Genomic DNA, 16,449 nt, shown 5'->3' on the forward strand with positions numbered 1-16,449 from the left:
AGTATTCTGGGATTTCATTCTCAATGAAAACACTTATCTACTGGCTGTCAACCTTTCTGTTTAAATTTTTTAAAACTTTAATTTTGATGACTTAATTGACTAACATGACTTTGGAGACATTTTGGTTAATGTTCAACTTAATTTCAATGATCAAAGTTGCAGTCTTACTTCCTATTTCCTGAAGGCAGTTACATTCAGTTCTCAAAGCTATCTTACCTCTGTATTTCACAATAGGATGTTTATCCTCCTAAATCTTGATTTTCAACTTAGATTATAGCTAATCTCTATTATAGCTCCATAAACGACAGTGAAAAATTTACTTTCTTGCAGTTCAATGCAAACATATAAAACTCATATTTCTCTAGTGGTCATCCCAATATAACTTTTTGGGCTAAGTCAATGGCTTGATTTAAATATGGCTGGTTAAATTATATTCTTGTGATAAAAGTTGTAAATGAAGGGATGATAGATGTTCAAGTAGAATAAATGTTGATTGTGGGGGGGGGTACATGAGGTAGTGGTGCAGGCAAGGAAGAGGTAGTGGAGGGGGAGAGATGGGAGAGATGGGAGAGAGGAAGCAATGGTGGTGGTGAAGCTGAAGGTGGTGGCGATGGAGGTGGGAGATGACGGGAGGTAGAGGTGGGAGATGATGGCGGTGGAGGTGGGAGATGGTAGTAGCCAAAGAAAATATATAAGTGCGGGTGGACATAGAGGTCATGGAAAATGGTGGCGGTGACAGAAGGTGATGTTGAGTAGGAGGTGCTCATGGTTTTCTTCTTAGTTGGTCCATACACCTTTGGGTCTCTCTCCATGTCCTAATCCCACACCCTCTTTGAAAAGGATTCTTCATATGCCCGGGGATGTGGAAATGGGAGGCTGTTCAGTCTCACAGCTTGAGAGGCTCCCATTGTCCTTATGGTCAGTCTGTGAGCAGAAAAAAATGAAGAGGTACCCAAGTACAAATGCAGGAGGAAGGGTATCAACAAGTCAGCCACATTGTTTCTAGAAATAAATGGCAATACTTCCTTCATAGAAAAACAGAGACAAAGATCATAATATATAATTCAATATAAAAATTTAGTTTCAAAATGCCAGTTTGTGTTCTCCTTTCAAAGCCAATTGCTTTGTTCTAAGTGATGTCACCAAAAGACTATGAATAGGTCTTATGTTAAGCACAGTGACCAGAACCTTTGGCCTAATGTGTTTTCTTGAGTAATTTACAAGCCCATTGTTCCACGGAGTGTAGACTTTGGATCCTTCCCCCAAATTCAAATATTAGCTAATATCTACCCTATTGTAAAGTTTTAATGATGTAGTTGGGATTTAAATGTTCTCCTAACATCCCAGGCTAAAGTGACCTTTCTGTAAGATGATAAAAACTTTAGAAGAGGCCTGACAGGAAGTTCTTAGGTAATATGGGACATTTCTCTGTGGTAGTTTGAATGAAAATAGTTCCCAATGGCTCACACTTGAACACTTGGTTTACAGTTGGTAGAACTCTTCGGAAAGATTAGAAAGTGTGTTCTTGCTGGTGTGTCACTAGGGTGGGCTTCTCAGCTCGCTCTCTCTCTCTCTCTCTCTCTCTCTCTCTCAGGTTTGTGAATCGAGATGAAAGCTCTCAGCCACCACTCTGGTGTTATGTCTGCCTAACTGCTGCTATGGTCTCCCTGCTCAGATGGTCAGCGACTCTAACCCTCTAGAGCCATGAGCCCCCAAATTAAATTCTTCCTTCTTTAAATTGCCTTGTGTCAATCTCAGGCTTCCACACACAGACACACATACATGTAAGTGTGTGCCATGTACTCGCATGCTCCCTGCACATGAATACATGCATATACACATGCATGTATACCACAGTCACACACACAGAAGAAAAAAAAAAAACTCATCTCCTTATTCAATGCTATTTCTGCCCAGTGAGGATGCAATGACAATCGGAGTCCATGATCCTGGGTCCTCTCTATCCTTAAGATTTTTAAAAGCAATTGACATATGTTTTCAGTGCCATTTTTATGTATAGGATTACTATATATAATAAATTACACTACTCTTAAGATAATGAATATTTACACCTTCCATACCCACAATACCACTATTCAGATCAAAACAGAGTATTTCCATCACCCAGAAAGTTTGCTCATATTTATACACCTATTTCCAATAAACATACTTTATTCTTTAAATATCACTAACTTTTAATTAATGAGAATATTTTATTAGCTGGGTGTGGTGACACGAGCCTTTAACCCAAGCACTCAAAGAGGCAGAGGCAGGTAGTTGGATTTCTGAGTTCAAGGCCAGCCTGGTCTACAGAGTGAGTTCCAGGACAGCCAGTGCTACATACAGAGAAATCCTGTCTCCCCCCACCCCCCAAAAAGGAATATTTGCTTAAACAGAATTTGATGAGATCAGAGAGAAGATGGCTTGCATTTGTCATGTGAATATAATTATAATTTGCCAAGGACTTTCATGTTGATGCTGTTATGAAGATAGATCGTCTTCATCAAGCCAATGAAACAAAGCTTGAGCTCAGAGTAGAAGGGATGCTTCCAATGTCTTAAGAGCCCATGGGTTTGGTTTGTTGTTTTATCTCAATCACACCGTCAGATAACACAGTTAATATGTTCAGCATGGATGGGAAAGGAGCTCATGAGGCACTTCCCCTAGGCTGAGGAGTTATTGACAAGTGATGGCTGCTGAGGGAGGAGGGATTGTTTGGGGTAGGGATGTGGATGCTGCTAACTGTCCATGCTCTGATGGAGTGCTCCACAGCTGTGCACATGCAAGCCACACTAATTGGACTCAGGTGTAAGGAGTACAGTGGCCAGTACCTCAGAAGCTGAACACCGCCTGTTCCAGTACCTTTTCGAAGACTACAACGAGTTCATCCGGCCTGTGGCCAACGTGTCCCACCCAGTCACCGTCCAGTTTGAGGTGTCTATGTCTCAGCTGGTGAAGGTGGATGAAGTGAACCAGATCATGGAGACAAACCTGTGGCTGAAGCAAATCTGGAACGACTACAAGCTGAAATGGAAACCTTCTGACTACCAAGGGGTGGAGTTCATGCACGTCCCCGCAGAGAAGATCTGGAAACCAGACATTGTGCTTTATAACAACGCTGATGGGGATTTCCAGGTTGATGACAAGACCAAAGCTCTACTCAAGTACACAGGAGAGGTGACTTGGATCCCTCCGGCCATCTTCAAGAGCTCATGTAAAATTGATGTGACCTACTTCCCATTTGACTACCAAAACTGCACCATGAAGTTTGGCTTGTGGTCATACGACAAGGCGAAGATTGACCTGGTCCTCATTGGCTCCTCAATGAACCTCAAAGACTACTGGGAAAGTGGCGAGTGGGCCATCATCAAAGCCCCAGGCTACAAACATGAGATCAAGTACAACTGCTGTGAGGAGATCTACCAAGACATCACGTACTCGCTGTACATCCGCCGCCTGCCGCCGCCTGTCTGGTCCCACTGCCACGCCGCCAGCCCCAAACAACACACAGAGACTCTGTATTTGATACAATACTGTTGGCCCGGTTACTTGTTACTTATCGGCTAGCTCTGCCTTTAATTATTAACCCATTTCTATGTATCTTCACATGGCCTTCTCTTACCGGGGAGGCGGCTGGCGTCCAGCTCTCTCCAGACTCTCCATCTTTCTCCTCCTTACTACTTCCTATTTCCTTCCTTGTCTCCTAGTCCCTCCTATCTTCCTTTCCTATTGGCCAACAGTGCTTTATTATTAACCAGTATGAGAAACATATACAGAATGACATCTCCCATCACTCAGGGGTTTGTAAAAGGAAGAGCAGCCAAGAGGAGGAGATGAAGGCAGAAGGGAGAAACACTTGGAAGCTAAAGAGGGGTGGAAGATGAGTGTGTGTTGAATATAATCAAGATACTGTATGAGATATGAAAGTATCAAAGAGCTAATTTAAAATATACTAGACGGCATTGTTTAAACAAAGTCTCCCTGACAGGCACATGCATTGGGGGCATGTCAACTGATTGGGCTTTGAGGGTGATTGAGGGTGATCCTGAAGATGCTGACCTAACCAAAATATTCATCTCTCGGTGGATTCATAATACAATTCTATCAGTAAAAGGTATTGAAAGGGGGCGTGGAGATCTTCTAGGAGTCATGGGAAACATGTTCCCAATGGCTGTATTCTCTTAACCATTCTGCCACATGTATCTGTCCCCATGTTGTTCTGCCTGCCACTGGCCCATCAGCAGCATAGCCAAGGATTAAGGACCCAAATTTCTGAAGCTTCATGCTAAAATAAAAGTCTCCCTGGAGTTTTATGTCTGATGTTTCATCACAGTGATAAGCTAACATGATCATAAATATAAACCATAATCAAATATTCAACCAAATGGATGTAAAAAGAACGAATATAGAGGATGGATGGGTAGATAGGAAGGTGGGTGGGTGAATGAGTGGGTGGGTGGATAAATGGGTGTGTTCACCAGAAGAGGAATGCAGAAACAGTCTCATTGCTCCAGGAAGAGGAGCCTGTGTTGGCCATCTGGGAAGGACAATGATCTCTCAGGACACACCCTCTATGAGGCATGTAAATTAGATGGGTATGTATAATTACACTAATCCATGTCACTGAACTGTGTTTCTCCGAAGGCCTTGAGGGGCTGCAGGATGAGACACTGGGAGTAATGGAGCCGACTGTAAACACCCTCCACCCACCTGCTCACTAGCTTTGTACTTAGCCATTTTGGATTTTTGGCAACTTTACAAGATTTCATTTAAACAGAAGGTTTTGTGGTATTTCAAAAAGTCTACAAACCATGGAACTAATCCCTTTACTTAGAGTCTGTAAACAATAACCCTTTCTGAGCAGCCCTTCACAGAAGAATGCTCAAACCTCCTCAGGAGCCAAGGAAGTCAAGTGAAAGGAATGAGGTTCAAATCCTAGGTCCAACTTACTGCCTGTGTCATCCTAAGCCGCTACGGTAGTGGCTCTCAACCTTCCCAATGCTGTAACCCTTTAAGACAGCTCCTTGTGTCTGTGACCCCCAACCATAAAATTACTTCATTGCAACTTCATAACTGCAATTTGCTACTGTTATGAATCATAATATAGACATCTGATATGCAACCCCAAAGGGGTCATGACCCACAAGTTGAGAATTGCTTTATTGCCTGAATGTGTTTTTAAATACTTTCATACCCTTTCTAGGCTGAGTATCTCAACTATCTTTTTCCAAAGTGACATTTGTATGCACACATATACATCCTATTAGCTCAGGATCCTGACATCAGGTTATAGCAGCCATCCATGCACCTAGCTTTGTCACTGAGACCATGCCAAATGTTAACTAACTGAGCTGAAACTGAGTCAAATGGTTGAAAAGCCCTCCCCAGGTAACAACCTCCCTGCCTTCCTGCAAGTATGTTAGTCAGTCACAGGTCACACAGATTATATAGCTGAAGATCAGCTCTACCAGATGCCAACATCAAACTCTGACTCCAGTCAGGACAAACCCAGGGAATGGGGGTCTGGAGTAACTCTGCAGACACAGCTATGTGCAAGAGTGTGAAAGGCAAAAATAAAGTACAGGGGTAGGAGCCTCCTGAACTGCCACAGCTAAGTGGGACAGTATGGTGTGCTACAAGCCAGGACTCAGTCAGTCTCCTGATGGGAAATGTCATTCTGTAAATATGTTTCTCTTATTGGTTAATGAATAAATCACTGTTGGCCAATAGGAAAGCAAGATAGGTGGGAGTAGGAGACAAGGAGGAAAGAGGAAGGAGTAGGGAGGAGATCCAAGATGGAGGACCTACAGGGTAGAACGCCAGCCTCTCTCTCTGGTAAGATAAGGCCACGTGAAGTACTTAGATTAATAGAAATGGGTTAATATTTAAGACAGAGATAACTGATAAGAAACTAGTAACTGGCCAACAGAATTATATCTAATACAGAGTCTCTGTATTTCATACGGCATGGCAGTGTGACCAGGCTGGTGGAAAACCTACTCCTAACAGTCTCCTTACAGAAGCTGATGACGAATCCAAGGAGAACGAGGCAGTGTGAGCAGAGTGCCAAGAGAAGAACGACAAAGAGAAGAGGGGCTCAGGAAAGTGACTGCAGAGCAATGGGCACAGCTTTTGAGCAGACGCAGACCTGGAAACATTGCCAGTGGCTAACGATGCTCTGATTATGGCTTCCTTCCCAGTTAATATTGTACCAATCCTTAAAACACATACCCCACAGAAGCATGGCAATCTTGTTAGTCAAAGACAGCCTTACGACTCAGAGGACATTAGCTGTATCCAATTCCAGCTGGAGGAGAAGACATGGAGGGCATCTTCCAGTGGCTACCCAAAGTCTCTCTACACTAGCATTTATTCTCTGGGAAATCCCTACCTACCAGGCAGCTATCTTCTCTCCCAGTGCTCTGGTCCTGCCCCTACCCTCACCAACAATTCTGACTTTCAAACAATTTCAACCTCAAACCCAACCATTTAGCACATACAGCTTTCTACCACTTAACCCAACTAAATGGAATAAGTAGTGAAACCTAATGATACCATTTCCTTCTCAGCGATTATGTACAGAGCTAAAAGGGATTGCTCTCCATAACTGAGATAATATAATAGACAGGAGCTGTCTGCTGTGGTTATGTTCTTTAAAGCCCACTGACTTCTTCCCACCACCTCTTAACTGGTCTCCACTGCTATAAAAATCCCTTATCTCCAGGCCTGTTTATGCCCAATTGCAGCTGTTATTTGTGATCAGAATGATTTGACTATGCCCAATATTATGCAAGCCAATGTGATTTTTTTTAAAGGCTGTAAAAGCTCAACTGGATACACTCAAAATGAGTTGCTTTAAAACTATCATCAGAGCAGGGCAAGGTGGTACACGTGTTTAATCCCAGTGCTAGGGAGACAGAGGCAGGTGGATCTCTGTGAATTTGAGTCCAGCCTGGTCTATATAGCAAGCTTCAGGCTACCCAGGGTTATATGGTAATAGCCTGTCAAAAGAAATACATAAAACTACTACCCATGTATGTGTGGATAAGACAACTACAAAGAATGGAAGGAAAGCATTAAAACTCTATTCTAGGCAGCTATTATATTCAATTTACTTCCTAGGTTGTTTTTAAGATCTTGAACACCTTTAAAGAAATCAAAACTGGCTGAACTCCCTGGATTGGCCCCTGATCCTGCTGCTTCTGTCTCTGGTCCCCATCGAGAGCACCCTTGGAGCTCTGATACACTCCCACCCATCCCCACCTCCAGCCTACCCCCCCCTACCCTGTGCCCTACCCCACCTATGGTCCTGCCGCTCTGGTTGAGCACTGGGACAGAGGGTGGAGCCAACAGTCCACCCTACTTCGAAGACTTCTCAGAGCAACTACGAAGAAAGGAGACCCGACTATCCACTCGGGACCACCTGCAATTTCCACCAGCTTGGTCTCTGACCCCGCCTCCAGTCCTCTGCTGGAGTCCCAGGCCCCTCACAGAGATCCGCCTATCTCTGCGGGTCCACGCGGAGTTCCTGCAGGCAAGATCTTCTGCCGGCTATTGGCCAGAGCTATTGGCCAGAGGACCACTGTGAGTACCTGCTGGCATCTTCTTCTGGATCCTCATCCTTGACCCCATCCCTGGATCCCTGTCTGCGGAGAAACCTCCTAGAGAGCTTGGACCACACAGAGCTACAGATATTGAATCTCAGATCCACATAAGACCATCGGGGAAGTACCATAGAGAGAGGGAAGAGACACCACCAACACCTACAGGAAGAAACTATGGGAAGAAGGCAATACAAGAGAACACCTAACAACAGAAAGACAAACATGACACCACCAGAATCTAGGGAATCTACACCAACTAGAATGGAACACAACAACAAAGCAGAGGAAGCAGAAGGGTACGACTTAAAAATCACCATCATAAAAATCATGTGAGAAAGAAGATGTGAGAAAATCCCTTAAAGAAATGGAGGAAAAAACAAAAAAGTGGAAGAAATGAACAAATTCCTTAAGGAAAGTACAGAAAGCCAAGAAAAAACAATTAACCAGGTGAAGGAAACGGTTCAAGACTTGAAAACTGAAATTGAGAAAATAAAGGCAACACAAACGGAAGGAAGGCTGGAAATTGAAAAGCTGGGCAAAAAATCGGAAACCACGGACACAAGCATAACCAATAGAATTCAAGAGATGGAAGAGAGACTCTCAGGCACAGAAGATAAACTAGAAGAAATAGATTCATCAACCAAAGAAAATCATAAATCCAACAAATCCTTAACACAAAACATCCAGGAAATGTGGGACACCATGAAAAGGCCAAACCTAAGAATAATAGGCATAGACGAAGGTGAGGAAGCCCAGCTCAAAGGTGCTGAAAACATATTCAACAAAATCATCGAGGAAAACTTTCCAAATCTGAAGAAGGACACGCCCATGAAAGTACAAGAAGCATACCGAACCCCAAGTAGGCTGGACCAAAGAAAAAAGATCCCTCGACATATAATCAAAACACCTAGCATACAGAATAAAGAAAGAATATTAAGAGCAGCGAAGGAAAAAGGACAGGTAACATATAATGGCAGACCTATCAAAATTACACCTGACTTCTCCATGGAAACCCTCAAGGCCAGAAGGTCCTGGATAGATGTTCTAAAAGTATTAAGAGAACACGGATGCCAGCCTAGGCTACTATATCCAGCAAAACTCTCAGTCAATATAGATGGCGAGAACAAGATATTTAATGACAAAACCAGATTTTCCCAATATGTATCTACAAATCCAGCCCTACAGAAAGTATTGGAAGGAAAACTCCAACCCAAGGAAGGTAACTACGCCCACAAAAATGTAGGCAACAGATAACCCAACTACACCAGAAACCTAGGGTGAAGCAGAACAAATATATTCACAATACCACTGCCAACAACAAACCTAAATCAAACAAGCATCAACAATCAATGGACCTTACTCACCCTCAACATTAATGATCTTAACTCACATATAAAAAGACACAGGCTAACAATGGATACGAAGACAGAATCCATCCTTCTGCTGCATACAAGAAACACACCTTAGCTCCAAAGATAGACATTACCTCAGGGTAAAGGGTTGGGAAAAGATTTTCCAATCAAATGGAAATAAGAAGCAAGCAGGCGTAGCTATCCTAATATCTAACAAGTTAGACTTCAAACCAAAATTAGTCAAAAGAGATGAAGACGGTCATTTCATATTCATCTCAGGAGAAATCCATCAACACAAAGTCTCAATTCTGAACATCTATGCCCCTAATACAAAGTCACCCACATTCGTAAAAGAAACACTACTAAAACTCAAAGCTCATATAAAACCTCACACACTTATAGTGGGAGACTTCAATATACCACTTTCAACACTAGACAGGACCACAAATCAGAAACTCAACAAAGAAACAAAAGAATTAACAGAAGTTATGTCACAACTGGGGTTAACAGACATCTATAGAACATTCCATCCAAAGACAAAAGAATATACCTTCTTCTCTGCTCCACATGGTACCTTCTCTAAAATCGACCACATACTAGGAGACATAACAAACCTCAACAGATACAAGAGTATAGGAATAGTCCCCTGTATCTTATCGGACCACCATGCTTTAAAATTGGAATTCAACAACAACACAAATAGCAGAAAACCTACAAACTCATGGAAACTTAACAATGTGCAATTGCACAACTCCTGGGTGAAAGAAGAAATAAAGAAATTAAAGACTTTCTAATATTCAACGAGAATGAGGATACAACATACCTGAACTTATGGGACACCTTGAAAGCAGTGCTAAGTTCATTGCACTAAGTGCCCATATGAAGAAAACAGGATAGTCACATAAAAGAATTAACAGTCCAACTGAAAACCTTAGAACAGAATTCACCCCGCAGGAGTAGACGCCAGGAAATAATCAACTTGAGGGCTGAAAACAAAATAGAAAACCAGGAAAACAATAAAAAAAAAAAAAAAAAAAAAAGTCAATGCAACAAAGAGTTGGTTTTTTGAGAAAAAAACAAGATAGACAAACCTTTATCCAAATTAACGAAAAAGCAGAGACAGAACATGCTAATTAACAAAATCAGAAACAAAATGGGGAACATTAACAGACAGAGGAAATCCAGACAATTTTCAGGTCATACTTCGAAAATCTGTATGCCACAAAAATTGAAAATTCAAAGGAAATGGACAAGTTTCTGGATAACTATCACTTACCAAAATTAAATCAAGAACAGACAAACAACTTAAATAGACCTATAACCCGCAATGAACTAGAAGCAGTCATCAAAAGCCTTCAAACAGAAAAAAAAGTCCAGGGCCAGATGGATTCAGTGCAGAATTCTACCAGACATTCAAGGAAGAACTAATACCACTACTCCTCAAACTGTTCCACAAGATAGAAACAGAAGGTTTATTGCCAAACTCTTTTTATGAGGCCACAATAACTTTGGTACCCAAACCTCACAAAGACACAACTAAGAAAGAAAACTACAGACCAATATCCCTGATGAACATCAATGCAAAATACTCAATAAAATACTGGCAAACCGAATTCAAGAATACATCAGAGAAATCATCCACCATGATCAAGTAGGCTTCATCCCTGGATTGCAGGGATGTTTAACATACGAAAATCTATCAACGTGATCCACCATTTAAACAAACTGAAAAAGAAAAACCATATGATTATCTCCCTAGATGCAGAAAAAGCCTTCGACAAAATTCAACACCCTTTCATGATAAAGGTATTGGAGAGGTCAGGGATAACAGGAACATACCTAAACATAATAAGAGCAATATACAGCAAATCAACTGCCAACATCAAACTGAATGGAGAGAAACAAGCCAATTCCTCTAAAATAAGGAACAAGACAAGGCTGTCCTCTCTCTCCATATCTCTTCAATATTGTACTAGAAGTTCTAGCTAATGCTATAAGACAACAAAAGGAGATCAAGGGGATCCGAATTGGAAAGGAAGAAGTCAAACTGTCTCTATTTGCAGATGATATGATAGTTTACATAAGCGACCCAATAAACTCTACCAGGGAACTCCTACAGCTGATAAACACCTTCAGCAAACTAGCAGGATACAAGATAAACTCAAAAAAATCAGTAGCCCTATTTTTTTCAGATGACAAAGAGGCAGAGAAAGAAATCAGAGAAACATCACCCTTTACAATAGCCACAAGCAACATAAAGTATCTTGGTGTAACGCTTACCAAACAAGTAAAAGACCTATATAATAAGAACTTTGTGACTCTAAAGAAAGAAATTAAAGAAGATAAGATACCAGAAAATGGAAAGATCTCCCATGCTCTTGGTTAGGTAGGATAAACATAGTAAAAATGGCAATCTTACCAAAAGCAATCTACAGATTCAATGCAATCCCCATTAAAATCCCACCACAATTCTTCACCGACCTTGAAAGGATAATAATCAACTTTATATGGAAAAACAAAAGACCCAGGATAGCCAAAACAACCCTATACAATAAAAGAACGTCAGGAGGCATCACCATTCCTGACTTTAAGCTCTACTACAGAGCTATAGTTCTGAAAACAGCCTGGTATTGGCATAAAAATAGACAGGAAGACCAATGGAATCGAATTGAAAATCCTGATATTAATCCATGCACCTATGAACACCTGATTTTCGACAAAACAGCTAAAATTATACAATGGGGCAAAGACAGCATCTTCAACAAATGATGCTGGCACAATTGGATGAGGGGTGTGTAGAAGACTGCAGATAGACCCATGTCTGTCGCCATGCACAAAACTCAAGTCCAAATGGATCAAAGACCTCAACATCAATCCAGCCACATTGAACCTCTTAGAAGAGAAAGTAGGAGGTATCCTTGAACAAATTGGTATAGGAGACCGCTTCTTGAACATAACTCCAGGGGCACAGACACTGAAAGAAACAATTAATAAATGGGACCTCTTCAAACTTAGAAGCTTCTGTAAGGCAAAGGACACAGTTGACAAGACCAAATGGCAGCCCACTGACTGGGAAAAGATTTTCACTAATCCTATATCCGACAAAGGGCTGATCTCCAAAATACACAAAGAACTTGGGAAACTAGTCAACAAAACACCAAATAACCTCATTAGAAAATGGGGTACAGAACTGAAAAAAGAATATCAATGGAGGAAATCAAAAAGGCTGAAAGACACTTAAGAAAATGCTCCACATCCTTAGCTATCAGGGAAATGCAAATCAAAACAACTTTGAGTTACCATCTTATGCCTGCCAGAATGGCTAAAATTAGAAACACCAGTGATAACTTATGTTGGAGAGGATGTGGAGAAAGGGGAACACTCCTCCACTGCTGGTGGGAGTGCAAACTCATACAGCCATTTTGGAGATCAGTATGGCGGTTCCTCGGGAAAATGGGAATTAGTTTACCACAGGACCCGGCAATCCCCCTCTTAGGCATATACCCAAAGGATTCACATCCATGCAACAAAGACATCTCTTCAACTATGTTCATAGCAGCACTATTTGTAATAGCAAGAACCTGGAAGCAACCTAGATGCCCCTCAATTGAAGAATGGTTAATGAAGATGTAGCACATCTACACAATGGAATACTACTCTGCAGAAAAAAATAATGGTATCTTGAAATTCGCAGGCAAGTGGATGGCACTTGAAGAAACCATCCTGAATGAGGTAACCCAGTCACAAAAAGAGAAACACAGTATGTACTCACTCATATATGGATTTTAGAACTAGATCAAATGATCACCAGCCTATAATTCACATCACCAGAGGAACTAGGATACAAGGTGTATTCTAAGAGATTCATATAAAGTCCCTCACAGAACTGGGAAGGGACAAGTCCCCCAGAGCTCAGGTGAAGTGGGGGAGGACAGCGAATGGAGAGAGAAGTAGGTGAAAATGAGGGGGAGGAGAGGAAGGCATGTGCGACCAGGAGGTTGAGCCTGGTTAGGAATGGAAGATAGGAAAGAGAGAGAGAGAGAGACAGAGACAGAGAGAGAGAGAACATGAAAGAGGGAGCCAATATTGGTTTGAAGATAAAGTTGAACACAAAGAAAGGTCGAGAGAACAACAAGACTGCTCCCAACTAACAATCTCAGCTTCCGTGGAAAGGCTATCATAAATGCCCTTCCCGTTGAGTGAGATCAACAACTAACTTCTCCATGGAGCCCTCAACTAATGCCTGTTGTAAATAGGAGCAAACACCCATACAAAAACACTGAGTCGAACTAGAACCCAGAAGCAGATGGAGAGGACAAGACCATGCGGTAGAAGCACATAGAGACAGCTTACCTGAACAAGGAGGAGCTAAGGGCCACTAGACTGATAGCTGGGAAGCCAGCAGGGGACTGACTCGGACCCCCCTGCATATGGGTCTCAGCCAGAAGGTCTGAGCAGTCTAAGAGACCTCAGACAGTGGAGCCAGGATGTATCCCTGGTGCACAAAAGGACTTTGCAAACATATCCCCCATGGAGGGATAACTGCCTTATTCTAGAGACAGGAGAGAAGCCCTAGTCCCTACTTCACAGGACCTGTCACATCTACATGACCCCAACTGGATGGCATTCCCCTACATATGGAATTGTGGCAGGGGGATGGGAGGGGAGGGTGTTTAGAGTGCATGTGAGAGGGCAGAGAGGGTAAAAGGGAGGAAAGGAGGGAGGGAGGGCTGGAGGGGAGGGAGGGAGGGAGAGGGAACTGGGATCGACATGTAAAATAATAAATTAAAAAAATGCTTTGACTCCAAAATTTAACTTGAACAAGTTACTGGGGAAAATGTTTCTATTTTTGTTTCCACAGAAAATGAAAAGATGTGGATTCCTTCCAGACTAATGTGGTTTGATTACGCCAGACCGCCTGAAACAGAGTACAAGCTGATCCTACATTCAAAACAGCTGAACAAAACAGCCCTACAGACTACAGCTAGGATATCTGAATCTTCTTCGAATCCCCCAAGACAGCGCCCCTTACCAGCAGGAAGTAGTTTGGAAAGAACGACGCCCAAATTCCCAAATATTGTGTATAAATGTTTGTTTTCATTTAATTGGACTTTGTTATATAAAATTCAATAAAAATATTATAAAGAAAAAAAAAGAAATCAAAACTGAATGTTGTAATTGATGCACAAAGAGGGTGTTTAATGGACAAAGGAGGGCTCTAAAATAAGGAATTTGTGATAAGGAAAAGTTAGACATTAGCAAAAAGATTATACATACATTCGAAGTATATGTGTAGAATATATATGTATGTATATATATATATACACACACACACATATATATATATATAACTTTATAACTATATATAGTTATTTCTCACACAAAAGTGGTAGGGAGAAAATGACAAGAGACTGACTCGCTGGTGCCTAATTTTAGCAAATCGTATCAACTACTTGTCTTCACTTTGATTCTTGTCAAAATTACAATGGCTCCTCTGCACACCAGAGGTCCTCTTGACAACAAAGGACATTTTTATTTTTTTACATCACATTGAAAATGTTCCCCCAAAAAAACCTACCCATCACACTTCCTCTATATGATGCATCATCCCAGGGAGGGGAATTCAATGGGAGTGAAAAAAGCCTGAAGGAAAATGAAACTACAAGCATATGCTCTGCAAACCACAATGTGATTGGGCAATGTAAATGCCTTAATGGTTTGCATAACTGCAGCTCTCTAGTATAGGCAAGTTATGGCCCACTAAGAAATTTCTACAGAAGATAAAGAGGCAAACTAGATATCACCAACAAAACAGTTTGATGAGAGGAGGAAATACTCAGTCACAACAAATAAAGAAGGAAAATCATGGAGATGGATGCCATGGGCAGCAAAGAGAGGGTCAACAACTGGGCTGTGGCGTGTCAGACAGAGGTTGGGAGGGGATGAAGGAGATAAGGAGAAGTGTGTCCCTACCAAGGTTCCATGAAACAGTGGCCAGCTAACCAGAGAAATAGGTCTATGCCTGCTCACAGTAGCGTCAACAAAGACAATGATAATAATGCCACTTGCAAATGTTTCCTGTGTGTCAGGCACTGTACATGGCACTTTTTGCTCATTCACTAGTTCGTTGAGAAGGAGAGGTCTAAATACACAAAATCAACTCTGGGGATATTGGTCCTCCCTGGACAAGATAAAATGATTTATGACAAGTAATTCTCATCCAGACACAAGGAATGCTTCAAGCTCTCAAGATGGTCAAACAACAGAAATAGATTTCCCAGATATTGTCACTTCCAAAGGCCATTTCTGGGTGGAGGCATGAGGAAGCCACCAACAGCTGGAAAAGGAGACTGGCAGGGGAAATCCAACCACAGCACCACACCCAAAAAAGAAAGGTGTAACCCAAATTCCGGAGGGCCACATCGAGAAAGTCACCAGGTCACAGAAGCTGAGTCATGAAATGGAGACGGTGTGGCACACTGAAAGAGCCTATGGATGTCAGAAGGTGGGGTCAGAACAGACAGCTGTACAGTACGCTGATCTCAGCAGACTGTCAATCACTGGCCTCCACCCCACATAGCCACACAGCTCATTGCAAGGCAGGCATACTTAACAGATTGTTACAACACTAAGATCTTTCCGGCAAAATGCACTGGGCTGAGTAAATGGTTTCTCTAAATGATTTACTTAACCCCTCATATATTAAAGTAGAGTTTGGACAAGGCAAGACTTCTACAAACTTTAACATTCTGCAGAGAAAAAGAAAAAAACTTGGAAGAGGCTGGAACAGAAAATGAAAAAAAGCTTAAGGTGTCATCGATGTAAGTCTGCTTTCATGTGTTAATGTGTGTGGCCTACCTAAAAATGGGAACAAATAAGAAATCTCATGGTTGGTCTCAGTACAGAGCCCAGTGATTGGCACACTGTAGTTGTGTGGTAATGTTTGGTGAGTGACTGGATGACCTACGGCAGAACTGACCATACTCTGATTCACAGAGTGTTGTTCAATACCTTCTTCAGTATTGCCTAAGCTTGTGTGCAAGCTGAACCACAGCAGAGGACACGAGAGACATTCTCTGAACATGACCAGTCTGGCTTGCGAAACATCTGGGTATCTAAACATTTGAGCTCCCAAAGAGCATACAGACTAAATAATTTTCAGTGAGGAAATGTCCCTGTAGTGGTACTAATACTCCGAGAGTCCCAACTTGTACACTATTAAATCCAAGATACAAATTATTGATTCATTTTCTAGACCCAAAGTATTCTTACAGCATCATCAGAGATGAGTCAGAACCAGAAAGTTCATCGGGGTCAGATGAACTTGATCACTGACTTTTCCTGCACAGTTGAAAGCTGACAAACACAGTTCAGGAAATCCAATCTACATCCTAAATATTCCTTCCTCAACTCAGCTCCCCTTAGACACACCCAGTCAAGTGAAGTTAGATTACTCGGGCAGGCTATGAAAATCAGGATATAAAAATCACCTA

General features: G+C 41.8%; 1 protein-coding gene across 1 annotated transcript; it reads left to right on the forward strand.

Moving 5' to 3' along the window:
* Window positions 1-649: 649 nt before the first annotated feature.
* On the forward strand, window positions 650-6,058 carry LOC127215786 (neuronal acetylcholine receptor subunit alpha-3-like). The gene is made up of 3 exons (XM_051176282.1): window positions 650-671; window positions 2,807-3,468; window positions 5,975-6,058. The coding sequence occupies exons 1-3, from the start codon at window positions 650-652 to the stop codon at window positions 6,056-6,058; spliced, it is 768 nt and encodes a 255-aa protein (XP_051032239.1).
* Window positions 6,059-16,449: the final 10,391 nt, after the last annotated feature.

This window comes from Phodopus roborovskii, unplaced genomic scaffold (assembly GCF_943737965.1).
Source record: "Phodopus roborovskii unplaced genomic scaffold, PHOROB, whole genome shotgun sequence".
Classification (NCBI taxonomy): domain Eukaryota; kingdom Metazoa; phylum Chordata; class Mammalia; order Rodentia; family Cricetidae; genus Phodopus; species Phodopus roborovskii.

Excerpts from the sequence above, each read along its gene's own strand:
- LOC127215786 (XM_051176282.1), top strand. The coding sequence starts at position 650 with ATGGCGGTGGAGGTGGGAGATG. Across the intron at positions 672-2,806 it reads GGCGGTGGAGGTGGGAGATG|GTGTAAGGAGTACAGTGGCC; the intron begins GTAGTAGCCAAA and ends AATTGGACTCAG. Across the intron at positions 3,469-5,974 it reads TCCGCCGCCTGCCGCCGCCT|TGTGACCAGGCTGGTGGAAA; the intron begins GTCTGGTCCCAC and ends ACGGCATGGCAG.